This window comes from Rattus norvegicus, chromosome 10 (genome assembly GCF_036323735.1).
Source record: "Rattus norvegicus strain BN/NHsdMcwi chromosome 10, GRCr8, whole genome shotgun sequence".
Classification (NCBI taxonomy): domain Eukaryota; kingdom Metazoa; phylum Chordata; class Mammalia; order Rodentia; family Muridae; genus Rattus; species Rattus norvegicus.
The window spans coordinates 85,571,015-85,598,231 of record NC_086028.1 but is presented as its reverse complement, the minus strand read 5'-3'; the positions used below and the strand labels follow the sequence as shown (position 1 = coordinate 85,598,231).

General features: G+C 50.4%; 1 protein-coding gene and 2 long non-coding RNA genes across 3 annotated transcripts; 2 read left to right on the top strand and 1 right to left on the bottom strand.

Annotated features, from left to right (window-relative positions):
- The first annotated feature begins 276 nt into the window (after nt 1–276).
- On the top strand, nt 277–1,782 carry LOC134480639 (uncharacterized). The gene is made up of 2 exons (XR_010055281.1): nt 277–633; nt 1,496–1,782. It is a non-coding gene; the product is annotated as an uncharacterized LOC134480639 (long non-coding RNA).
- Nucleotides 1,783–11,592: 9,810 nt separating this feature from the next.
- On the bottom strand, nt 11,593–17,572 carry LOC102554449 (uncharacterized). Its single transcript, XR_005490449.2, has 4 exons — nt 17,436–17,572; nt 13,885–14,129; nt 12,140–12,391; nt 11,593–11,770 (listed from the first exon to the last, which is right to left on the bottom strand). It is a non-coding gene; the product is annotated as an uncharacterized LOC102554449 (long non-coding RNA).
- On the top strand, nt 17,280–21,997 carry Krt19 (keratin 19). The gene is given in 6 exon segments (NM_199498.2): nt 17,280–17,764; nt 20,320–20,402; nt 20,616–20,772; nt 21,073–21,234; nt 21,393–21,518; nt 21,631–21,997. Coding segments are annotated over 6 exon segments (1,212 nt in total). The 5' UTR covers nt 17,280–17,335; the 3' UTR covers nt 21,886–21,997.
- The last annotated feature ends 5,220 nt before the right edge of the window (nt 21,998–27,217 follow it).

The window sequence follows — 27,217 nt, the reverse complement described above, 5'->3', positions numbered from 1 at the left end:
TCCATGAGAGGCTGCCCAGCTCTGCATGGCTTAGGGATTGAACTGACAGAGGTGGCAGGGGAATGAGGAAAGACAGACACACAGACACATGTACAGAAAAGGCAGGATGGTGCAGCCTGTGCTCACTCCGATGGAGGCCAAAATGACCTGGACCTCAGGGAAATTATTATGTATAGGACAGGGGGAGGAGTTAGCTAGTCTCTGCAGGAGCGTCTCTACGTGAGTAGTGGCAGGCTCTGTAAACATCTGGGAGGAGGAAGGTGATCTTCCTACAATGTTAAAGTTGACACATGGACGAGAGGAAGGCTTTGCCAGTTCCCGTGGAGCTGAGGAATTGGGGTTCTCCATCAAGAACACACAAGATGGATTCCATCTGCTCCTTGCACATTTTCTTAGGCTTTCTTCTCCTTCCCACACCAGGCTCCTTTAGGAAGACTGCCTTCTGGGGAGGGTGGGGTGGAGGGGGTACCAGGCTTTGCAGAAACATCCACCTCTGCTGTTTGGTTTGTTTCTTCTAGCATGATGGACACGTGACATTTGGTGTCTGAAGCAGCTATCAACTGCTGAGGCTGACTGTGGGCCAGGCACCATTTTATCTATGATTGTTTGCTCAGCTCCCTCAAACCCTGCAAGGTCAGTATTTTTAGCCCCATTTTAGAGATGAGGAGCGAGGCTGTGTGTATATGTGTGTGTGTGTGTGTGTGTGTGTGTGTGTGTGTCTGTGTGTCTGTGTGTCTGTGTGTGTATATGTGTGTGTGTCTATATGTATGTGTGTCTGTGTATGTGTGTATATGCGTGTGTGTATATGTGTGTGCATGTGTATATGTGTGTGTCTGTGTGTGTATATGTGTGTCTGTATGTGTGTCTATGTGTGTGTGTCTGTGTCTGTGTGTATATGCATGTGTATATGTGTGTCTGTGTCTGTGTGTATATGCATGTGTGTGTATGCGTGTGTGTGTACATGTGTGCATGTGTATATGTGTGTGTGTCTGTGTGTGTATATGTGTGTCTGTATGTGTTTATATGTGTGTATGTGTGTATATGCATGTGTGTGTATGTGTGTGTGTGTGTATATGCGTGTGTGTGTGTGTGTGTGTGTGTGTGTAGTGCTAGTTTCCAGGATACAGTTGTAAGTCAACAGTGACTCTCCTCATACCCAGACGATTTTGAATCCAAGGCATATGGTGCTAATCCTGGGCTGTGCTGGCTTTGTCATTGCCCATAGGTTCTGGGGAGGAAATTGAAGCTCAGGGAGATTACATAATAGGGTCAGGCTAATGAGTGACACTTAAACCAGGTGTGGTGCACTTCAAAGGTCAAGCTTGTGACTGCCTTTCCACACAGTGACTTATTAATTTCAACTGCTATGCTGTATGGCCTTGGCTTTAGAGCTCTTCGTACAGCTCTTTCCCCAGCTTTCCTAGGCATTCCCAGTCTTTGGTTGATCTGAACAACACACAGCAGTGAATATGGTTGGACACATGTCGTTTTGCAGAGGTACATCTGGGTGGATGGAAAATTACCTTTAGACACGGTGCGATGTCCCCATGGGCAAAGGTGCTTGCTGCTGAGTTCAACGACCTGAGTTCCATCCCAGGATCCACATGACAGAAGGGGAGACCCCACTCCTGCAAGTTGTCCTCTGACCACCACACATGCGCCACGGCAAACCCCACAATAACTAATGTATTATTGTCATATATTATTTATAATATTATCTAATTGTACATACTATAGAATGAAAAATAAATAAATGTAATGCATTACGTTTAACACTGAAAAGACTTATTTTCTTTTTTCGGTGTGTTTGTGTGAGTGAGTGCAGGTGCCCTTGGCGATCAGAAGAGGGTGTCAGATCCACTGGGAGATGAAATTACCGTTCATGAACCACTTGTTGTGGGTGCCATGCAAAAGCACCCTGTGTTCTTAACAGCTGAGCCATCTCTCCAGCTGATATCTAAAATATTGATACACACTGGGACTTACTATTTATATAATTATGCTGATTTTACCACAATCAGGTAATATGTGATGTCCAGGTTCCCAAATCCCTAATAAATTGTAGGCTATCTTTACCTCCCTTTTCTTTATTCTCTTTATTTACTTTTAAGGTTTTACTTTTGTTATTGTTGTTTTTTTTCTTTTTTCTTTTTTTTTCGATGTGGTTTCTCTGTGTAGCTCCGGCTGTCCTGGAACTCACTATGTAGACCAGGTTGGCCTCAAACTCGGAGGTCCACCTGCCTCTACTTCCCAAGTGCTGGGTTTAAACGTGTGGGCCACCACCTCCCTCTTTTACTCTTAAGCTTTTGAAACCAGGTCTTATTTCAAAACTAACTGGCTTTCTACCCCATCCAAGGTGCTGGGATGCCAAGCACACACCACAGGCCCGGCACAATCCTTTCCGAATCTGAGCTGTGAAAAATCCAGATTTCCTGACAATCTGAATTTGCATTTCTCTTCTCTTGAGCGAAGCTGGGTATTTCCATATTTTTAAGTGTGGTTTGCATAGCCTTGGGTGGGAGCTGTCTTTATTCTTTGCACCTTTTCCCTTCAAGGTTGCTGGTATCTTACTATCTGTAGGCATCTTACTGGGCTTAATGACTTCAGCCTTCGGTCCATGATAAGGGTTGTTAGTATATTCCTGCCTTGTCGCCTCCACACTTTTATGTTGAACGCGGTTTCGCATTCTTCACTTTCCATCCTTGCTTCTAATTATTTACCTCCTTGTCTTATCTATTCCAGGGAAGTCTCCTCCTAGGCCTTGGACTCTCACTAGCCTTATCTGGTTTACAGCTTATAACTTCCTCATGAGGCTGGTGGTGTTACTGCTTCCATGGGAGGTGGCTCTTCACCCATACAAATAGGTGCATGGGTGGCGGCCCTCCACCCCTGCAGAGGCTCATGGGCGGCGGCCCTCCACCCCTGCAGAGGCTCATGGGCGGCGGCCCTCCACTGTGCAGAGGCTCATGGGAGGCGGCCCTCCACCCGCGCAGAGGCTCATGGGATGCAGCCGTTCACCCATGCAGAGGCTCATGGGAGGCAGCCCTCCACTGTGCAGAGGTGCGTGGGAGACGGCCCTCCACCCGTGCAGAGGCTCTGGCAATGTCTCTTCATGTCTTTCAAAGGTGCTTTAGTAGCATGCTGCTTGTTCTGTCGAGTGATTTTTGTATTTCTTTCCCGAGTAAGTAGCAGGCAGCTTTGCTGCAGGCTCATTACAGGTGACTTGGTTTCCTAAAGTTCGTTCTTTTCCCCTGTAATGCAAAACCCGTGGTTCGTGTAGCATCCTTCAGGACCAAGCTTTGCATCGTCCCCATGGACAAGAGGACTCGATGCAAACAAACTAAAGCACCTTCAGGGCTTGACCGGGTCTCATACTATTGTCCAGGTTGACTTGGTACCCATTAGGTAGCTTAGGCTAGTCTTGAACACAAGGTAATCCTCCTGCCTCAGGAAATTACAAGTGAGTCACTACACTTGGAAATCCTGGGCAGGGGTCGTGTCTTTTGTGACCATCTATCTGTAAAGCTGTAGCAAAACTTGTTAGCTTGAAAATACCAAGTTAGATCTTTTCTGCTTGTGATGATTCAGGAGCTGGGTAAACTGAGGCGGTGACTGAGCTGAGGGTCTTCTGCTCCAGACTTCAGCTAGGTCTCTTAGTTCGTACCCTATGCTTTGCTATGCTAAGATGGCCTTCTTCCCACCCACAGTCACGTGATCTTCTGAGCGCACAGTTGCTGGTCTCTCCCCTGCTTCTTCACAGCTTCACGGAAGTTCAGTGGATCTCACGCTTCGCTTTCGACTGCTGGGCTGCAACCTCCAGTGAACAACTGAGTGGCTGTTGGCCAGGGTGTGCTGCATGCCTGAAAACCCAGCTCTTGGGAGGCGGAGGCAGGAGGAGTTGTTTGAGGGTGTCAAAACTCTGTCTGGAGTCAAGCTACAAACCAAAAACCAAATGCAATTAGGTTTATTAGATATGCAGCTTCCTTTACAAAAGTGTAACTTGTGGCGATGCCTATTATAAAAGTATCTTTTAAGTTCAGAGACTGGAACTTTTGCTGGACCTCACAGCCAGGTTAAAGATAAACCTTGAGGTCATTTGAGACTTAAGGCTGTCATCCTGCTGTGTACTTAGCTTGTTTGTTTAAGCTGTCTTTAAGAGAACACCAACCCTACTTGCCTTGGATTTCCCAAGTAATCAACTTTGTTACAATCTAAGCTAACTGCAACCTTAAGCTTTGCACTCTTCCATGACTCCCGATCTAGGGTAATGTACTCGCAGATGTGTGTCATGGTAAATAAATGTTGGAAGCAGCAAATAGGTTGGAAGCGATCTTAGGAAGTGAATACCGCCATAAAACGTTAGAAACACTGTGGCTCACTGTTGACATAAATCTGTTTGCCCTGATGGTGTACTAGGGTTTGTTGTCTGGGTCAGTCGGAGTCAGTGACTTAATTCGTTGTAAAACTCTGTTAAATATTTCTGTGAAGTGTCCCTCATTGCTTCTGTTAGCATTTCCTCTAGGCTCCACCCAACAGTTACCTAGTAACACCAGGTGGGTCCTAACTCACATGTAAAAAGACTCCCCTCCCTCCCTCCCTCCCTCCCTCCCTCCCTCCCTCCCTCCCTCCTTCTAGACCTACTCCTTGGGTGACACCTTGGGCAGCGGGGGGAACTCAGCATGAGCCCTCTAAGGCACCCCCTCCGGCCACCCCACCCCGCTGTTTGATAAAACACATCACTTTTCCTATGTGATGTTTTCTGGGCCGTTTGATAAACAGAGCAAAGACCTTCGTTAGGATCATACAGACACAGATAAAGGGACAGACAGCATTCAGGCATTCAGGCAGGCTCAGACTCATATAAACGAAAGAAGATACAGAGAGACAAGTAGAGGATTCAAATCTCAACTGGCTCTTGGTTAAACTGCCCCTTAATGCAACACTGATACATTTGTTACTCATGCATCTAAACTGACCCAGTAACCTGGAAGCAACATCAGGAGCCAGCATTGTATTGTTATTATTTTAACTAGTTAAATTCTATTTCATTTATTATTGAGACGGTGTCTCACCAGGTAGTCCCGGCTGGCCTCGCAGGGATCGCCTCACCTCTGCCTTCTAAATGCTCAGTTTAAAGGCATGTGGCACCACTGCTGGCAAGAATTGGCATTTTACCCAAGTTTTCCTCTCTGGTGCTTCTGTTCAGGAGCCTGAAGTCAGATAGCACATGAAGAGAGCCTCCCTGGTGGACTTGCCAGAGCCAGAGAGCAGGTGATGATCAAAGATGGCTTGATGTGGAGGGGCCTGATGCTGGAGGCCGGTTCTCAGGGGTCATGGTCCTTTATTCTTGAAGCAATGAGACTAGAATTATGGGAGGAGCACAGGGGACGGCCACAGGGTATCAGGACAATCCAGCTGGTCCTCGGATCTTATGTTTCCGCTGACTCATCTAAAGCTTTGTATGCATTATCTTTTGACTTCAAATTTGGCTGCTTTTTCAGGGAGGGAAATCTAACCCAGTAGAGTAAACTTCAGTGTCTGTGGGGCGTCTGCAACCTCTGCTACTTTCTTTTCTTTTCTTTTCTTTCTTTCTTCCTCTTTCTTTCTTTCTTTCTTTCTTTTTTTTTTCTTTTTTTGCAGAATGGTGAGGCTTCAGGGTTCAGGGACAGATTCCCCTGAGCTTAAATTCCATCCTGTCCCTTAAAACACTCAGCGTACATTAAAATCTTCGGTTGCTAAGTCACTACATCAGAAGGGAGCTGATATGATTTCAGCAAGCTTGTGTGTGTCACCCCCAAAGGGAGTCAGTACACCGACAGGACAAAACATATCAAGCCTGTGTCTACAGAGTCACCTGCTTTCCCCAAATCATTTACTGAAGCTTCTCTCAGTTACTCAGGGCGTCCTCTTCCACCCACGTGCCCTTGATGCTGCCTCAGGCCTGGCTCCCAGTTCGGACACCCTCCTTTCTGAGTCCCCGTGGCTCCCCACTGCTCCTCCTCTGACCCTGGTCTGCCACCAACTTCTGTTAGGAGCCTCCAGCGATTGTCTTTCTCTTCACTGAGCTTCCGGTATCCATGATAGGAAATTATCCCCCACGGGCAGGCAGAGATGGGCATGTGTGTCTGTATGCAGGCCTGTGTGTATGTCTGTGTATACAGTATTTGTGCATATTTATGTGTATTAGCGTGTGTGTATGTGAACATGTGTGTGAATGCACGTGTGTGCATGTTTGTGGGTGAATGTGTGTTTGTGTGTGCATGTTTGTGGGTGAATGTGTGTTTGTGTGTGCATGTGTGTTTACTGGTATGCCAAATAAGTATCCGTTTGCACGCATGTGCACTTGCATATGAGTGCAGGAATTGCATTTACATGAGTGTCCATGTGCCTTTAGGTATGTATGTGCATGTGTATGTACATGTTTGTGCATCCTTGTGTGTATGCCTGTGTGTATATGCACATGGATGTATCTGTGTGCACGTGAGCATATGTGTAACACGGGAGTGAGTACAAAAGTGGGGAGGTGAAAGAGAAGCATGCAAATATAAATCCATGTGTGTGGGATGTGAGCAACTATAAACCCGTGTGTGTGCCAGCACGGGACTGTGCTGACGCTTTCATCAGTGTATGAGTTTGAATGCGTGTCACTGTGAAGATGTGTCAGCATGTTCTTAAGTCAGAGTGTGAGTGGGAGCCCAAGACCCTGAGGGCACATGTCAGTGTTTGTACGAGAGTGCTGGTGTGTGTGTGTGTGTGTGTGTGTGTGTGTGTGTGTGTGTGTGTGCTGGTGATTCTGTTTGTATCAGTGTGAGTGTGTGTCAGGCCCCTGTGTGATGAGTTTGAAGTGCCGGGCATTGAAGCTCACTTCAGCCAGAAGCATCCAGACCTGGGGCTCAGCGCTCTGTCTTTACAGCCACCAAAGTGTCTTCCAGCTGTTCTTAGGACTGTCTCTTTTCCTCCACACCCTCTGCCTCTCTGGTCCAGAGACTCGAATAAGCTCATCACCTCCCCCAAACCTGCAAGGCCCCACTTTGTGAGCTTAAACCCAGACTGGGTTTTCCTCCCCTGAATACCTGCTGGATGCATCCGACTTCCCAGGTGCCATCGGCACCAGCAGTTAGAGCTCAGTGTTCTTGGAGAGGGCAACCAAGTTCTGTCTGTGTGTTGCCTGCCAAAGCAGATCCAGGAGCCACCGTGGTCTTTCAGGGGGGTAATTGGATAAACCCTCAAGTCAGTGCGGGCATCAGCCCAGTGTCCTCATGTATCACCACAGCAGGCATCAATGCTCCCCCAGGCCTCAGCTGTCCCCCACAACCAAATCCAGCTCTTTTTATACTTCCTGGTCTCCAGGTTTCATTTTTTTTGCTCCCTGCCCAGAGGTCAATGCCCCAGAGAGCAGACAAGGGCTCCCCAGTGCTCCCCTGCTCAAATTCCTTTCCTTGAAGCATTCAGCTCCTTAGTAAGACTGCAGACAGAGCCCCTGCGCTCCCTCCCAGCCTCCTCTGGCTTCACCTCCAGCACTCTATCCTGACTCACCTCCCAGATGCCCCACCTGTGGTCTCGGAGATGTTTCTCTAACACACCTGGCTTCTTTCCTACACAGGGACTCTGCCTGCAATCTGTCTGCAAGGCTCCCCCAAGGAAGGAACAAGATTCTAATATTCATTTGAGTGTCTTTTCCTAGGTTACCCCAGAAAGGCCTTCCCGGACCTCCCTCAGTGGCCTCACTCTCAGTGTCATGCCTCTTTTTAATCCTCTATCAACCTAAGTCCATGCTCCACTGTGGGAATGAGCTCCAGGCTGGCAGGAGGCTTTGGGTAGGCCTAGAAGGTGCCCACAGAAGGTAGCCATAGCTACCGGATAGGATAATCCCCAAAGGGCATCTGTATTCCTCTACCATAGCAAATGACTGCTGAATGTGATAAGCACTGGAGTCATCCTGGGGTTGGATTCTGAGCTAGAAGCCTTTGGTGTGTCCATGTGCTCGGGTGTTTTCAGGGGCAGTGGGAACAGGGGGAACCCAGAGGATCTTGGCAGAGGTGCTGTCTGTGATCTGAGCAGAACCACAGAAAACTGGCCTAGGTAATGAAGGAGGTAGGGGCTCAGGGAGAACGCTATGGCTCTGTTTTCCTCATCTCTGGCCTTACACACACACATACACACACACACACACACACACACACACACACACACACAGGGTGGTGGGGAGACAGAGACAGACAGAGACAGAGACAGCACAGAGACAGAGACAGACAGAGATAGAGACAGAGAGACAGAGAGACAGAGGCAGAGAGAGACAGAGACAGAGACAGACACAGAGACAGAGACAGAGAGACAGAGACAGAGAGAAACAGAGACAGAGACAGAGAGACAGAGACAGAGAGAGCTCCCTGGAGGCACACTAAAGCACCAGGTGGCCAGGAGTCTCTTTTGTCCTAGAGGAAGTCCACTAAAGTTCCTGGTCAGGACTGTCATCTTTTTGGGTGAGGTTATAGAGAGAGTCCCAGACACCCACCCAGTCAGCCTGGGCTTCACAAGATCCTTTCACAAGTCATTTTGGAAATGTAGAGATCTTGAATGCAGAGTCCTGGAGTCTTTGTCACCAGTGAGGCAGGATAGCCCTGAAGGGAGAGAAGATGGCTGGCCAGGGAGGGAGAAGGGGCTCCAGGCAGTCAGGGAAGCTCTGGGATACCCTGGAACATCCCATGTCTCCTTCCTCGTCCTAGAAGCCTGAACTGGGGCAGGGCCTCCAAATAAGGTCCATATAAAACAGCAGAGTGCAAGGCTGTGCTACTCCTGGGCAAGGAGAACTGGGCCCCACCTTGTGTGGGGAGAAGTGTGTGCTTTCTCAAGTCCACATCCACTCAGCTAAGCCATCTTTAGCCTTTGTGGGATGTGGAATGTGGCACCTGGTCATGTCCCTCCCTCCACTTTTGCCAGGACAGGGACTGTGCCCATTGGACTCCCTCCCCTTCCTCTCCCTCCTGCTCTGGTTTTGGTCTGGCTGCTTCTTTTCTCCCTGAGGGCTCGTAGAGGAACACCATGGGCCATTCTGACTCAGCTTCTTCCAGTTACCTCTTGCAGAAAGTACCTGAGATGAGCCATTGTTGGCCCCAGTTCCCATGGTGCCACTCGCCCAGCCTGGCAGGGCAAGATAGAAAACAAAATTCTCCATTCTCCCTCAGACAGACTCCAACTGTTTGGAGTCTAATCCAGTGACTTCTGATGCCACAGACAGACTTAACCCCTAGTGGCCCCCAGTGCCTCACTTCAAAGAGGCTGCTGTCAGAGAACGAGAGTGGCATTATCAAATTCTCTGCCTCAAGATAAAGCCTCCTCTTTTGAACTGTGTTCCAGCAAATACTACCCTACACAAGTAGCCTAGGAGGCTAAGTTAGATAACTTCTCTTCCTGATGAAAAAGGACCTCATTCCCCTGCAGCGGTGTGATGTTTCTGTCCACGGCGTTTTATTCTTCAAAAAGATTTAAATATTTTTATGTTATATGTGTATTTTGCCTGCATGTATTTGTACCATATGTATGTGTCTTAGTCAGGGTTTCTACTCCTGCACAAACGTCATGACCAAGAAGCAAGTTGGGGAGGAAAGGGTTTTATTCAGCTTACACTTTTCACATTGCTGTTCATCACCACAGGAAGTCAGGACTGGAACTCAAGGAGGTCAGGAAGCAGGAGCTGAGGCAGAGGCCATGGAGGGATGTTTCTTACTGGCTTGCTTCCCTTGGCTTGCTCAGTTTCCTCTCTTGTAGAACCCAGAATCTCCAGCCCAGGGATGGCACCACCCACAATGGGCTGGGTCCTCCCCTCTTGATCACTAATTGAGAAAATGCCTTACAGCTGGGTCTCATAGAGGCATTTCCTCAAGGGAGGCTCCTTTCTCTGTGGTAACTCCAGCCTGTGTCAAGTTGACACACAAACCCAGGCAGTACAGTATATTTGGTGCCCTTGTAGGTCAGAAGAAGGTGTCGATCCCCTCATACTGGAGGGGTTACAGTTGGTCGTGAGTCACCACGTGGGTCCTGGGAACCAAACTCAGGTCTTCTACAAGAACAAGTGCTCGTGTCTGCTAAGTCACTGCACCGGCCCCCACAGTGTTTATTCTTTATTAAGACTCTCTTGTTTGCCCTGGTCTGGTAAATAAGTTTCACCTGCACCTTGGACTTGTTGTTCCTGCTATGACACTCTAAGGTTCATGCCCTGTCAGACAGCTTCCCATGTTCCCAGGCTAGAAGGAGCCGAGGGAACTCTCACATTCTCTCTCATCATTATTTTGATGTTTGAGGCCTAAATAACATTGGCTAGATAGATCTACATCATGGCGCATGTGGTGACTGGATGCTCCAGTGGCTCTCAAGATTCCTCGGCTGTTTAATACAGTCTCTCAGGTCTGACACAGTAGTGGCTGGCTGCTGGCCCACACAGGGTACACTGTGACCTGTGCCAGCTTCATTCCTGTGGGGTTGAGAAGCACTACCTGGAGGCCTTCCTGCCTAGTGTGGGAATGCCCGAGGGCCCTGACAATGCTTCCAGAGTGTCTCACTTTTGGGGAATCAGAGCTGGAAGGAGTCTTCCTCTAGGTCACGAGGGCCTGAAGAGCCTATCAAATATTCCCCAAATCCCTCTCAAGTTTACCACAACTTTCCCTGCCTAGAAAATCGGCTCCTAAGACCCAGGGCTTCCTAGAAGGCCTTTCCTTCCCATACCTAGTCCCCTTTCTAAAATATCCTGCTTTCTTTCTAGATCAAGACTAGAGTGTCAGTGGGATGTGGGAATGCACATGGCTAGGGAAGAGGGTGGTACTGTATCAAATGTAGCCAGTTCTAGTTTTTCTTTGTGTGTGTGGATGTGCATGTGTGCATATGGGTACAGGGACCAGAACCAATATAGTGTCATTCCTCAGCTCTTCAGGAGCCATTTGTCTGTCTGTCTGTCTGTCTGTCTGTCTATCATTTATCTATCTTTCAGACAGGGATTCTCATTGATCTGGAGTAGACTAGGCTGGCCGGCCAGGAAGCTCCAGGGATCCACCTGTCTCTGCCCTCTGGCAGGAAGAGTAAAAGTTCACACTGCCACGCCTGGTTTTATCTATTAATTAATGTGAGTTCTTTGGATCTGTATTTATCCCTTTTCTATTGCCACTATAAAGTGCCACGGCTAAGGGAAACTATAGAAGGGAGGGTTTATTTGGCCTCCCGTTCCAGAGGGGTAAGTGTCATCCATGGTGAGAAAGCAGGGTGGAAATCTTCAGACAGCAAACGACACTGAGGGCTTACATCTTGAACTGAGAGCAGGAAGCAGAAAGAGCACACTTGGAATGGCAGAAGGCTTTGAAATCTCAAAGCCTAGCCCCCCACACCCCTCCAGTGACATACTTCCTCTAACCAGGCCATGCCTCCCTAAACAGCACTTCCAAATGGGGACCGAGTACCCACGTGCCCAAGACTATACAGGACATCTCATTCAAACCGCCACAGGCTCAAATTCAGGCTGTCATGCTCGCCTAGCAAGTACTTCACCAAGAGGCATCTCCCCAGCCCTGTCTGCAGCCAGCTCTAAGCGTCAATTAGACAGTGTTTCTTGGATAGTATTTAATTTAAACCAACCAGGCACAGATACATTCTTGCAAAAATGGAAGCCCCACAGATCAATGTCCACTTCTGCCCTTTAATCAGCTTCTCCCTGAAGAAACCTTCCATGCAGTTGGGCAGGACTTTTCCTTATCAACATGCTGACATCCGTATTCATATACGCCTGCAGAAATAAGCCATCTTTCAACCATCTGCTAATGCGCATGTATCATTTGATGTGTCACGGCCTCCCGCTGCTTTTATTAGACCCAACAACTCGTTCTGAGGGTTTTCCAAGTCACCGTGTGTTGACATTACTCATTCTAGGTGATTTCTGCTCCTGTTCCTCCCCAGATGTCACATGCTTAGCTACCTGCTCACTTGTAACTGCTTCTATCTCTGTTCAGTCTTTTCACTATGGCAACAAGGCTTCCCCGACCACCCTTTGCTGTGTGTTCCTGAGCACACTGCAAGGCATTCTCTGGGGATGAAGAAGAGTCTGCCAGGTGACTTGTGTGACTTTTTAAAAATGGAAGACACTGAGAAATATTACCTGTCACCTGGCTGCTGCAACTTGCCTCCCTGTAGTTTTCCCAACGCTTGAGAAGATGCAACTCTGCCACTTTTGACCGGGGTTGTGGCTCAGTCTCTAGGACGAGTGCTTAATGTGTCCCGGGCTCTGTGATAGATTTCCAGCACTGCATAAAGTGGCAGGTGCCTGAGATCGCAGTATCCAGAAAATGGAGCCAAAAGTTCGAGACCATCTGTGGCTACGGAAGCCAGCCTGGGATACAGGAGACCCTGTCTTCAAGACAGAAAACCAACCAAGCATCAATCAACTGCCCCCCTGCATTCCTGCCTCCTGGGGAAAAGTAAATCTAGTCCGGACACTTTCTCCAGCTGGAGAGAGGTGGTCACCTGGCTTCTTTAACTGTAAATGGAGTTTATGACTGGGGCCAGGGGTGGGAAGGTGGGGGTGGGGGCGGGGGATGGGATGGGAGGATTAGGGGTTGGGGGTGTGTGTGGGAGCAGCGGTTGGGGGTGCGGCTGTGCTGCTTAGAGACACTTTCACCCAGTGCTGTTCACCTTCCTTTCCAGACGCTTGGTCTCCTGGGTTCCAGACGACCTCTGAGTTTCCTGTTCTTTTCTCTTCCCAAACCCTAGACCCCGAGTCTCTCCTACCACACCCTTGTTTTTGAGAGGATGTTTCATCTTCTGTGCTCTCAGATGTCAGGCCTCTCACTTTCTTTAGGCATCCCCTCATTCCTGTCTCCGCAGGGCTTTAGGAAGGGCTAACGTTAAGCATGCACATCCAATCTACTCTTAATCTGTGCTTTTTCTCCTTCCTTCCTTTCTTCTTTCCTTCCTCTTCCTCTTCTTCCTCCTTTTCCTTCTTCTCCTCTTCTTTGAGATGGATATCCTCTGAGTGCTGGTATTAAAGGTGTGGTCCCACCGTTTCATCAAAGCACATAACCCCTTATGTGCTGTCAGGCCCTTAGTGGGGATAAGCTTGTGTTTACAGCTGTACCTTAGCGCCTAGCAACATGCCTGGCGTGGATGAAGGGGTTTGGTGCATGCCTGGGTTCAGTGAATGACAGGGTGAGAGGCACCTCGAGTACTCTATGTTGGTCTCTGGCCTCACAGGTAATGGGCTGCTAAGTTACTTATTCGATGGCTGCATACATGAATTTTCCTCATGTCTACCTTTTACTTCTCCAGCACAAGTTAATTAGCCCTTCTGCTAGGCAGAATTGAAGGAACTGTGCTTGCATGGTCTGGCGACTTACCAAATATCTCTGTACAGGAGCCGAAATGTCCAGTAAGGACCTTGGTGGGTGATACTATGACTTCCTCAATCGGACAAGTCTTCCTTCAGGCTACTGGAGGAAAGTGCCTGACCTCTACTCGGTGAAACCCGGAAAAGCCATAATGGTGGGAACTGTGGCTCTGGGGCGTTAGTCTGTGCCGGAAGTATAGCTTCACCTCTTACCTTGGTTCAGTTGTTAGCCTTTTGGGCCTGAGTTTTCTTGACTATAAAATAGGGACAATAATACAAAACTTATCAGATGACTTGAGATAATGTATGCGAATTTTTGCAGGATGGCCCTGTATATCCGCAACGGAGACTGGCAACGGTCACCTGCTGTCACCATTGTCACCTTCATTATTATTTAGTCACCGTGCTGTCATGGCTCATACACACCGCTCTGTTCTACTTGGGGGCTCACATTCCCAGAATCCTTCTAGTAACCCCCAAGCCTTTCCCCATTTCCTCAGGGATTAAGAACTTTCCCTTACCTTTGAACTGCTCTCCTGTGAGAAGTAGATATCTTCTCTAAGTGGAAAACCTTCTGGAATGTATCCAGATGGAGATGGAGAGTCTGCACCCCATAGCCAGGACCTGGGAGGTGATCTTGGCTCTCTTCAGGAGGCACGTGACCTCAGACAACCCGCCTTACTTCTCTGAGCCCCTGGGTTGGGGACAACCTTCCTGTCATCTGGAGGCTGTTGTTGAAGTTCACCAGGCAATGGTGCTCATGGTCCTGTGTATTGGGGAAATGTGAATTAAACAGTTAGACAACAATACTCGTGATTATAATTATGACCGTCATCTACTATTTAATACTAATAACATTATGTAATAAAATAATAATAACAAAGCAATTTGAGTGCTATCAGCCAGGTGCTCTGATTAAGCCCTTTACAAGTACATTGAGTTTTTGAAATAACTCCATGAAATAGGCCTCCCCCTCCTCCTTCCCCCTCCCCCTTCTTCTCCTCCTCCTCCCCCTCCTCCTCCTCCCCCTCTTCCTCCTTCCTCTCCTCCTCCCCCTCCTCCTCCTCCTCATTTTACAAATGAGACAAGTTTTCATGGCCTCTAGTACTGTACATTGTGCATTTTGGAGTCAGCTAAAGCCACTAGTGTTTATTCTTATGGACAAGGTCCTTTCCCACAAGGCTCTCATCACAGCTGGGGAGGCTGGATTGAATCCTTCCTGGGGTTCCTTCCAGGGACCCTGCACCCCAGCCTGGAGAATCCCAGCTTTGGAAAGGAGGGCCTGTGACCAGCTTCTCCATCCTGAACCCAGGAAAGGAGCAGAGGCGTCTTGACGGGCTATGGGTGATGTGTTCACTGGGAGTGAGCTGAGACCCTCGGTTCCATCTGGTACATGTGAGGTGTTCATCCTGCTTTCCTGAGGTCCTGATATAATAGTCAAAGCCACTTAGCTCTCGGTTAGACACTGCTGAGAGCAGAGAGAGGGGAATCGGGTTTTCTCTCTGTGTGGGCTCTCAGGGTCACAGGGCGGCCCGGGCTGGAGGCAGGAATCATAGAGTTGTTTATGGGCCTGGCATATTCTTGGGAGGGTGAGCAGAGCCTCTAACTACACTCTGAATCCTAGGTTGTGGGGCTGGGGTCAAGAGGTTGGAATTTGAGCGTCTCGGCTGTGGATCTCTGGCAAGTTATTGCATTTCTTGGAGTGGTTCCTTTATCTTTGAGATAGGCAGAGAATCTTGTTTTCTTTGGGCTGTTGTAGGCTCCAAAGACATCTGAGAAGGCTTTGTAAGGCTGCTCTCAGGGGTAAGGTCACTCTGGTAGGAGTGACAGAAAGTTCTAGAAACCGAGGGAACACAAAAGCACAGTTACTTTCCTAGTACTTTTATCTGTCCTAGCTTCCGTTTCTGGATACAAAGTCCCTTTCTGAGACCCACCAGCCAGGCCTGAGTAACAGGCACATGCCTGGACTTAAAGCACAGTAACAAACTATCTGGCCAATCTCTCCCTTCACCTCCCCCAGGGAGCAGGCCTCCTCCTGAGGGCCAGATAAGGAATGACTCACAGTGGCTAGCTAATCCAGGCCACTAAAACCTTTATGAAGCTTTTGCCACACCCTATTTCCTGGCCGGCCTGGGGCTCCCTAGAGTTCTTCTACCATTGATTCCCTAATTTATAGTCACTCATGGAAGGTGTGTGTATGTGCATGTGTGTATATGTGTGTGTGCAAGTCAAGTGTGTGTGCATGTGTATATAAATGTGTAAGTGTGTATGTGTGCAAGTGTATGTGCATAAATTTATGTGCGTGCAAGTATGTGCATAAGTGTGTGTGCATATATGTGTGTGTGCGTATGTGTGTGTGTGTGTGTGTGTGTGTGTGTATAAGTGTATAAAAGTACTGTTGCTGCTTTGCTGTTTTCATCGTGGAGAGGATGGTGGCTAGAAGACAGTGCTGGGTTTTAGAAGAACAATTTTTCAACTAGTCGTAGTAAACCCCGCTGTTAATGTGAAGATACGAGGACTGACTTTGAACACTCTTCATTTCACAAGGGGAAACTGAGGCCTGGAGATAGGAAGTGGTTGGCCCACTCCCCGTCTCAGGGGGCATAGGATGTCTGTCTCAGAGACAGCTCTGACAAAAGAAGAGTGTATTGTGGAGCACCACTAAGGACTGTCGATCAGGAATTTGGGAGTGAAGCTATCGAAGTGTCCTGGTAGTGAGTATCAGGGAGTCTGGCCCAAGGGAAAGATCCAGAAAGATCTGGATTGGTTGCCCTGGGGGCTGGGAGTGGAGAAGGGCTCCTTCCAGTATGAAAATGTCCCAGTCTGTGCTGCTGACTTTGGCTCACTCTCTCCTCCATCTCTGTTCTAGGAGGGTTCCGAGGTCCCCTGGATTTAGCCTGCAGTCTTTTAGCACCTCTTCAGAAATGCTTAAGGAGGGCAGCTTCTATTCCATTTCTGTCTCTGGGTGGAAGGTGCCAAATGCCTTATGGGCAAGTTATCTGCCTCAGCCAGGTTCAAAGTCCTCATCATGGGAATATCAAAGAAACTGAATATTAGAGGTCTTGTTAAGGGCATCTTGAGACTTGGGTCAGGAAGGGTGGAGGTGTCCTGGTGGGGGTGAGGGTTGAGTTTCTGAACTGGGTCAACCATGCTGCGGGTTAGGTCTGAGCAGTTACAGAACGGCAGTTTGAACAGCAGTTGTGAAGAAGCCACTTGGGTAGCCTAGTGTTTCCTGCAGCTGTGCCTATTGTCACTGAGGGCATTGTGTGGCTACAGCAGGGTGGGGCAACTTTGTCTCAGAAAGTCAGGAAGCCTGTAGTTTAGAATACTCACAAGAGGAATCTGGTTTTGTTAAGAGAGACTAATGGGGAATCGGGGGAAGGTGGTCTCTAGCACTAGGTGGAGAATTTCCAGTGGGGTGTAGAAATCTGGTGTGTGTGTGTGTGTGTGTGTGTGTGTGTGTGTGTGTGTTATTACAGAGGGAGGGTTTATTAACATGATTCCAGAAGGGGCACTCTCAGAGTGGTCACTGAGTTGGGGCTCAGAGGGGTATGACTTCTAAGGGTGTCAATTCCTGGAGGTTTTAAAGGGTCAGAGTGATACTGTCACTCCGGAAGTGAGAGTTGTTTAAGACTGTGTTAGTACGGGGCTGAAGAGCCAGAAAAGGGACGTGCTGTGTTGGCAGTAGCTTTGGAGTGGGCTGGGGTGGGGCAGCTCTGGGAAGGACTGAGACCTCTGGCTCCTGGGAGGGGAGAGGTAGGAACAGAATAGCCAGGAATTAACCAATGGGGAAAGCGCCCATATTTGCACTCTGGAGCTTGGAAATTTCTGATACCCGCCCCTTCAACATCTCCACTCCCCCTCCTGCCCGGGGCATAAAAAGCCCCAGGTGAGGACCTCGTCACTCCTCCTGCGGTCAGCAGCTCTCAGACCCGCGTCCCTTATCCCTCTGCTCAGGTCTTCCTCCTCACCATGACTTCCTATAGCTATCGCCAGTCCTCAGCCATGTCTTCCTATGGGGGCATGGGCGGGGGTCCCGTGCGCTTTGGGTCAGGGGGTGTTTTCCGCGCACCTAGCATCCATGGGGGCTCAGGTGGCCGTGGCGTGTCCGTGTCCTCGACCCGCATCGTGTCCTCATCCTCCGGGGGCTATGTCGGAGGACGCGGTGGAAGTTTTAGTGGGGCCCTGACTGTGACCGATGGGCTGCTGGGTGGCAATGAGAAGATCACCATGCAGAACCTGAACGATCGCCTCGCCTCCTACTTGGACAAGGTGCGCGCCCTGGAGCAGGCTAATGGCGAGCTGGAGGTGAAGATTCGCGACTGGTACCAGAAGCAGGGACCCGGGCCCTTCCGTGATTACAGCCAGTACTTCAAGACCATCGAGGACTTGCGCGACAAGGTGGGCAGCGGCCGGGCCCTGGAAGGTGCACCTGCTGGGGTGGTGCGGCAGGGCGGGGAGGTTGTGGAAACTCAGCCCGCGGGTGGGGAAGCCCGTTACAAGGAGAACCTGCAGGGTGGGGCACAAAGTCTGGGCTGGATCCTGGGATTCGAGTGGAGGCGGGGCGGAAGGGAACTTAGGTTAAGTGGGTGGCGCTTTCAGAGACCGTGCGGACCTGCTAGGAGAGAGGGTCCGGAATATCCAAAGTGAGAGCAATTTAATACAGCTCTGGGCTGCTCAGAGGTGAAGACCTCGAGCCTCAGCCTCAGTTGGGGTGGGGACTGGTGCGCTGCAGGATATTATTAGTCTGTAGGTTCGGAGTTCACCTGAGCCAGACCCTCTTCTGGGAATCTTCAGCATTGTTTTCTCGGGTCGTGCGCGGGGCGTCTGGTTTTCTTCACAGCCTCTGTCCTCTCATTCCTCTCCAGCCCAGGGGACCGAGGCTCGCAAGGAGCTATGAGAAGAATGTAAAGACTGGGGGCTGCATAGTAAAACCACATCTTTAAAAAGCCTTGCAGTCAGGCACGGTAGCTCGGCGGGTAATCTCAGGATCAGGTGTAGAGGTTAGAGGGTGAGTTCGTAGTAAGCTACAATTAACTTGACTCTAGTCAGGGCTACATGAGTCTTTGGGCTCCCACCTCTCCACCAACCGTCTGCAACACACACACACACACACACACACACACCACCACCACCACCACCACCACCACCACCACCACCACCACCACCACCACCACCACCACCACCACCCAACTCTAACATGAAACAAAAGAAAGATAAAACTTTTAGTAAATCACAGGGAGGTAGAGCTTGTTCCCTCTGCCTCTGTGGACCTCTCTCCTGGAGTACCGGGCAGAGAGAAGGCAACCTGCAAGTCTCTATGGCCTCCAACATCCAACAGGCTGGTTGGGTGGGGCCCAGCCCTCACTCCTAGGGAAGAGCTAAGTCCTGCCTGAAGAAACGCACCAGAGACTGGTGCTCCATTTAATAGCTTCCTCCCAGCTAGTTCCCGCAACATGCAGTTCTCAAGGGCATTTCCCAGTGCTGTGTGAACCTAGCACCGAGCTGGGCACACAGCAAACCGATAGAGCAGTGCTTTTTGACCCGGTGATGGACAGCTAGAATCCTAGGTAGCCCACATCTTCCTTCTCCTGCCTCGTCCCTTCTCCCTCCCACACACCCACAGCACACAGATCTACAAGCACTTCTTGCTCTGCTGTGAATGCTCTGCTCTGATTTTTTTTTTTCTTTTCTTTTTTTCGGAGCTGGGGATCGAACCCAGGGCCTTGCGCTTGCTAGGCAAGCGCTCTACCGCTGAGCTAAATCCCCAACCCTCTGCTCTGATTTTTATTGTCTGCTGTTTTCTTCAACAAATCACCCCAACTATCTATGTAACTGAGCACGGTGGCTTACACGTACAATCCAACATTAGGAAACTGAGGCAGAAGGATGACGAAGTTGATGCCAGTTGAGCTCCATAGTGAGGCTCTGTCTCAAAAATGTCAAACCAGAGCCAGGGTGTGGTGGCACACTCCTTTAATCCCAGCACTTGGGGAGACAGAGGCAGGCAGATCTCTGTGAATTTGAGGTCAGTCTACAGAGTGAGTTCCAGGACAGTCAGGGCTACACAGAGAAACCCTGTCTCGAAATCCCCAACCCCTCACTCCCTAAAATTCTAACAAACCAGAGGAAACCAAACCAAACCAAAAAAATCATGCAGATATGGTGATAACTCGATGAGTGGCCATGCCCTTAATCTTTGAAAAACACTGAGCCCCGGTACTTAAATCAGTGATGGCCTCGATGATTTGAATGAACCCCTCAGACCAGAGAGTCTTCAGATTGGGTAAACTCAGGATTTCCAGTCATATACAGTGGCAGTACTAACCTGGGAGCGAGGCTGAGTGACCATGAAGGGGGTCTGAGGTACCTGGCACATTGTGGAGCGGAATGTGCTCCAAGTGTGGGATACGGACAGGGATTAGATGTTTCTTTTCTTTCTTTTAAAGGGATTTATTTATTTATTTATTTATTTTTTCTGTATATCGGTGTTTTGCTTGCATGCATGTCTGTGTGAGGGTGTCTGATCCCCTGGAACTGGTGTTGCAGACAGTTGTGAGCGGTCACGTGGGTGCTGGGAATTGAACCCTGGTCCTCTGGAGGTATACCCAGTGCTCTTAATCGCTGAGCCACCTCTCCAGCCCCTGGGATAAGTGATTCTTAATGCTTCTTGTTTCTAGGCCCTTTTCAGACCACTTAGAGTTTCACTTGCACAGGTCTTTGACATGTCCTTCTGGAATTGACTCTTTTCCTGCTTCCCTTCACCCAACCTCCTGTACGGTGCCAGCTCTGGGGCTGTGTTTCTATGCCAAAGCCTCCCAGAGAGCAGACTAGAGGGTAGTATCTAGGGAGTGGGGGTGGGGGGTATTCATTCCTCTCTCCTTCTTTGGGAAGAAAGTAGATAGGTGATGCCAGTTTGCCAAACTGGTGCCAACTGCCTGCCTCCTCCCTTCCAGATCCTTGGCGCCACCATTGAGAACTCCAAGATAGTCCTACAGATCGACAATGCCCGCCTGGCTGCAGATGACTTCCGGACCAAGTAAGTGTTCCTGCTTTGGGGGCTGCAGAAGCCAGGGAATTGAAATGGGAGCAACCGGAGGCCTTTATAGTGCTTAAGGCAGTGGAGGCCTGGCCTCTGTCCTTCTCCACCTGAGCTGGCTCGAAGCAAACCCCCACAGACTCCTACAGACCCCGGGAAAGTTGGCCGAGCCAGAGCCAGCACTCCCCTGACTGCAGCTATCTCCTTGGAAAGGTTTGAGACAGAACAGGCCCTGCGCATGAGTGTGGAGGCTGATATCAATGGCCTGCGCCGGGTGCTGGATGAGCTGACCCTGGCCAGGACCGACCTGGAGATGCAGATAGAGAACCTGAAGGAGGAGCTGGCCTACCTGAAGAAGAACCACGAGGAGGTGGGTCAGGCTGGGCCTTCTGAGTATCTTGTCCCAGAACTGAGAGACACTATTATCTTGGGCTCACTGATCATGGCCTCATCTCTTACGCCATCACCATGGCCCTGTCTTTGATCATACCTCTCACAGTTCCAGCAGGGCAATGTGACCAGTACACACATCTACTCTCTGGTGCTGGCTCCTAGACCTGCACCTCCAAACCAGGCCTCTTTGACTCAGGGCGCTTTTGAGGGGGAGTGACCTGGTCCAAGTCCAGAATGTTTAGGTCTTGACATGCCCCTGTCTCTGGCGTCTTCACAGGAAATTAGTGCCCTGAGGAGCCAGGTGGGTGGCCAGGTCAGTGTGGAGGTGGATTCCACACCAGGCATTGACCTAGCCAAGATCCTGAGTGAGATGAGAAGTCAGTATGAGGCCATGGCAGAGAAGAACCGGAAGGATGCTGAAGCCTGGTACCTTACTCAGGTATGCAGAAGACACTGGTAACCTGTGAGGGTGGTAAGGAGAGACCCTGATTCACCCCCCTCCAACACACACACACACACACACACACACACACACACACACACACACACACACACACAAGCTTGTTGCTTATTTTCTCTTCGGTTGTCTTGTTACAGATTGATGAGCTGAACACCCAGGTCGCTGTCCACACTACGCAGATCCAGATAAACAAGACTGAGGTCACGGAACTCCGACGTAAGGTCCAGGACCTTGAGATTGAATTGCAGTCTCAGCTCAGCATGGTATGTGTCTCTACCCCATAGCCTGCACACTTGTACCCTGGCAACCTCAGAGGCTGTGCCCAAGTTCGGGAACCTGCCTCTGCTGAGTCATGTCCCATTTTCCTCCCCTCAGAAAGCTGCCCTGGAAGGCACTGTGGCAGAGATAGAGGCCCGTTACGGAGCCCAGCTGTCACACATCCAAGGTGTGATCAGCAGTATTGAAGTCCAGCTGAGTAACGTGCGTGCTGACACAGAGCGCCAGAACCAGGAGTATCAGCAGCTCATGGACATCAAGTCGAGGCTGGAGCAGGAGATCGCCACCTACCGCAGCCTGCTTGAGGGCCAGGAAGCCCACTACAACAGTCTGTCCATCGCCAAGGCCCTCTGAGCTGATCCTGGCCTCCTACCCTGCTACCAGTGCGACTTCCCCAGGGAGGGGCATGATAAAGTTCACACCAGCCCTTCCCTTGACTTGTCAATAAAACTATCCTCCAAGGGAAAATGGATGCCTTGCTTAACTTCAGCCGATGAGGGATGGGTCATGTTTTAGCTCCTTGTTTTATTTGAGCCGGAGTCCACCCCGTCCCAGGACAAGGGAGAGGGGGCAAGAGCACATTGCGACAGCTATGGCAATTCTGGTTAGATAATGACTTGTACATTGACTTTCACAATCTCGGTTCCACTTCAGAGAGCTAAAGTGGTGTTTAGAGGGGTCCAGGGGTTGGTTGCACATGGGACTGCTGCAATACTCAGCAGGGTGTCTTCGTAGGCCAGAGGTGAACACAAGTACCTTCTGTGTTCAATCCTCGGTCCTTTTGAGACGAGGTCTCTCATTGAACCTGTGGCTCACTGATTTAGTGGGGTGGCCCGGCTGGCGAGTTTCCAGGGACCCGTTTCACCTCCTCCTATGGAGGTTCCAGATGTGCGATGCCCACCCCTGGCCTTTTCCCCGGGTGTGTTCTTTTTAGACTTACTTATCTACGTAGTGTGTGCAGGCGGGGTTGTATGCCCAAGCACACCACTGTGGGGATGTGAACGTTAGAAGACACCTCTTAGGAATCGGTTCTCTCCACCTACACGCGCTCTGGTGAGCAAACGCAGGTTGTCAGGCCTGGCGGAACACACCTTTACCCACAAAGTCACCTTGTGGCCCCGCACCGGCTCTTCCCATGGGCCCTGGGGATCGGAAGTCAGGTCCTCATGCTTGGGCGGGAGGCATTTCACTGCTGGGGCTCAGACATAGTGTTCTTTCCATTGTACTCTCTCAGGTTGGGGTGTAAGTTACGGAGTGAATAGAGACTGAACACTTGCTATGTGCCATGAACGGAAACAGCTCTGCAGGTAGGATGAGCTGCCTTATATACGGCAGGAAATGAGTTCAGAGAAATGGAATCCTTGGTTGAGGCACACGCAGTTAGACAGCACAGAGCTGGTGTCAGAGCTGGACGGTTCCTAGTCACCGGGACCCAAATGGTCTCCTAGAGTTGACAACATTTCTCCTGGCCTTGCTCCGGAGGAAGAAGGTTCAGGACAGGGACCTCCGGAGGTATTTGGTCCTGACATGTTAACTTAACCCACGCTGGAGCTTTGAGATTTAGACATTCTGTCTAAAACAAGGCTGGACAGGGTGTCCTTGCCAGCATACGTCTGTGTGCAGGTACTGGCACATTCGTTATGTAGCAGCCCTGCGTAAGTCCCCCAACCCCCCCTCAACCCTCACCAGCTCCTACCTGGGCCCAGAGCCTGGAATGGGTCTAGGCTGTGACCTAGTCCTCCCACACAGGCCCCCAACCTGGCTTGTCTGAAGCCTGCCCTGAGCCCATAAAGGAACAAAGTTGCAGCTTCCTGGTACAGCTCTGCCCCTGGGTAGGTATGGTGACCCTGTGGTTTACAGTTCGGCTGCCAAGAGCTGAGGCCAATTCAAGGTAAATAAATGGACTCATAAAACCAGGCCTTGGCTGCAGGGTGCTGGCTCTCACGACAGTTGGCAGGGAGGGGACATGTAAAGGACCCTGGCCTTACTCAGTACCCCCTCTGAGGCCTTTTAGGGAAGCAAGTTAAGTGTTGGCTGCCCTTGTGCCACGATTCCTGCCAAGCCTGAAGGAGGTGCTTTTTTTCTTCCTTTCCCTTGTAGGTCTTCCTACCTTAGCTTGCTCCAAATCATAAAGCTGATTATAAAAGCGTGGTTCCTGAGTTTCCCTCTTCTCTCCCACCCCATACTCGTCCTCTCCTCCCCTGCCTTTCAACACCCTCTCTTTCAGCGCTTAAATTCTCAGGAGGATTTGAGCTGGCGGCAGAGACCAGGCCCGCGCTTCAGTCTCAGATTGCCTGGAGATCCTTGTCCCTGTGTATAAAAGCCTCCCTTGTCACAGCAGAAACCCTCCCTCAGCCCCAGGGGCCCCTGGAATGTGACTGTGGGGTGGGGTGTGGGCCCACATAGTTGTGGCAGGTGACTGGGCCATCAGCACAGAAGGCTGCAGGTTGGGGTGTGGGATGAAGCCTTTCTTTGTGTGCGCAGGGTGGAAAGGCCTGAGAGAGGTTTATGGGTTGATCTGGGCACAGGGGTGGGGCTGAGAGTAGAGAGGGTCTTTCCACCACGGAAGCCATCATGGCCACTACTCTGGTTTGTATTGCATTTCCCATCAGCCACCTTGCTTTGTCTACCCATCAGTTATATCTACGTACGGAGTTATTTTCATTTTCCTTGCATAGATTGAAGCTCTAGAGAGAGAGAGAGAGGTCGAATTATTGCCCAGAGCCATATTCCTGGTGAAAGAAACAGAAATGGGACTCTAAGGTCAGAGGTTATTTACCTTATCCCCAGAACCAATCTAGGGGTCAGGAAAACTGTAAATGGAGGGGGGAGGGTAATGTTTAGGTAGCTTCCTTCTGCAGATGCCATCTTGGTGCTCATGATGGTGCTAGCTCTGGGCCCATGATCTAGGCTCAGAGGGGCTGAGCTATGTGTGAGACAGATAGAACCCAGTTAGTGTCTCCCCACTGGGCAGCGTGGCCTCATCTCCAGGAGGGAGGTGCCTATTCCAGGGGTGCCTGCTTGGCTCTTATGGGCAAAGGCCAGGAACTGGTACATATCTATCCACTCTGCTGATGAAGAAGCCCCAAACCTCATCCGAATATGTGCCCACAGTAGCCATTTGGATTGATCAGGACCCTTTCCCTTCCTTCCTTCCCTCCTTCCCTCCCTCCCTTCCTTCCTTCCTTCCTTCCTTCCTTCCTTCCTTCCTTCCTTCCTTCCTTCCTTCTTTCCCTGCGTGTGAACATATAAAGGCCAAAGTTCTTCTTCAACATCTCTCCATTTTCTGTTTTGAGAGAGAGAGAGAGAGAGAGAGAGAGAGAGAGAGAGAGAGAGAGAGTCCTTCTCTAAGATAGGAGCTCATGGATTGGGCTAGATTGGCTGGCCAGGGAGCCCTGGGGATCTACTTCTCCTCCCCAACCCCTACCCTGTGCTGGGGTTATAAGCCTTGTAACCCTGTGCGTGCTTTTATGTAGGTATTGGCAATTCTGACTCTGGTCCTTATGCTTGTGCAGAGAACACTCTATTGACTGAACCGCCTCTCCACCCCGAGATTAGAGACTTGTCCGAAAGACAGGAAGGCAGGTGCCACTCCTGTCCTGGGCCAGAGAGCGGAAGGAAAACCACCCCAAGGGCTGCTAGCGGAGAGACAGGGTGCAGAAGGGAGCTGGCTGGAGTCCAGTTCTCCCTCACCCTGGGGTGATGGAAGATTAATTGTTCTCTGTGTTAATTGCTGGGGCCGCCATGTCTGCAGAGGCTTTAATGAGCTCTGACTGATCTGGGTTTGATTATGTTTCTTTGGAAGGAAAAGACAATATCCTCCCACCCATAAGACAATACTACACTGTCTGAGGCCAGCCCTGGGATGCCTGGCTTGCTGTGACGACGATGAAGGGCTCTTTCTTTGGGGCCTGCAGTTCTCCTTTTAACTCAGTTCAGATGACCAGAGAGTTTTTCTAGGTCTTGCTTCGGTGGACGAGGGAGGAAGGGGTGGGCAGTGGAGGGGTGGGTGGGAGTCCAAAGGACCATCCTAGTCCTGGCAGCTCCCTCTCCAGCTGGGCCATCCTGTGTTCATAGCGGCCCCCTTTGCGTCCTAATTTCACTCCTGAAACTTGGGCTCTCTGGGCAGCCCAGTTAAGCTCTGTGTCATTGGATTAGACGGGACCGTGGACACAAAAGTAATTTGTCAGTCATGAGCGTATGAGGCACAAGTAAAGGATTATCCTGTCACATCGAAAAGAAGGGTCATCTGGTGGCCAGCTGGAGCTTCAGATCCTGGGAATACGCCAAGTCCGAGGGCAGCGTTCTTCTGGAAGGATCCTCAGGGTCATCATGAGGTCCAGTTCGAGGATCTGCACCCACCACTGCTCTTGGATGGATGACGGGGAGTCGGGCTCGAGCCTCAGCACTTTCCATGAAGTGAGAGTCCAACGCTGAGCCTTAAAAAACAACCTGTTTCACAGGAGTCCTTGGTAGAGATGGGCGCTTTTAAAACACAGGCCAAAGGCACGCCAGAGACCGATCCACTTTCCCATCCTGCAGCTCACTCCAGTCAGACTGGCATTGCCCACAGTCCCCTTACCTCAGAGAAAGAGGGCTATGAAGCTGACAGCAGACGACCCCTCCTGAATGTTCGGCTCCCAACCTGCAAGCCACCCCTACCCACACACCTCTGCCTCACCTCATAGCATTGAGGCAGAGCCTCCAGTTCAGCCCCTCCCCAGCTGGCAGCAGTTGGCGAGGCAAATGGGGGTTAATCTGGGTCTGCTAGGCAGTGACATGTCTTTTGCTGGAGAAGGCGGGGGCTTCCTGGAACTTGCCCGAGTCTTATCTGCAGAGGTTTGCCCCAACGCGTCTTGGGAGCAAGCAAAGGTTTAGTGACATGTGCAGTTGGCAGGTGACAGGGTCATCAATCAGACTCCTGTCAGCCCAATCCTTCTGGGCTTTTGTGAGCTAGCCAGACCATGGGCCGGGGTGGGGGTGGGGGACTGCAGAGACAGGAGGGACTTCTGGAAGCGGAGTGGTGGGAGGGATGTAGGAGTAGGAAAGAACAATCCCAGGCGCCGGGATGGGACAGAGGAACAGATACTGGCTTTTCTGGTCACCTTAGTTGGAACTTGACTCAAGACCCTGTCTTCTGTCCCCAGCTTGCCCTGAGGATACCCGTGTTCTCATACCTAGGGACTTCCATGCCTTGAGGGCTCATGCACAGGCCCTTTGAGCAGTTAGCACCTGGCAGCCATGGGAGACCCTGAGAGAAGGAGCTGTCTACCTTGGGGGGAGGCTCACATGCTGTCAGTGGGGGTTGGGGGGGGGCGACAGAGCAGGCCTAGCTGCTCTAACGGGATGGGACATGAGAAACCTCGGGAACTGTGCTATGGTGAGACTGTGCTCTTTCTCCCGGAGTGAGAAATGAACCTGTAATCTGAGTGTTAAAACCATGGCCTGGGGCAAAGCCCCATTAATTCTGAATCATCTCTTTTGTTGCATTAAGAAGAGGAAAAAAAAAAAAGGGAAAAGAAAAACTCCCCACAAGTGAGCTGTGGAGGTGTGCGGGCAGCTGTGTTTGTCTGGAAGGCCGGGGAGTTGGCTCCACTCAGGGGGAGGAGGCGAGGCCCCCACCCCCTCTGAAGGGTATATAAGGAGTCCCAGGCCAGGGGCAACAGGCACTGAAGTCTGCTTTCAG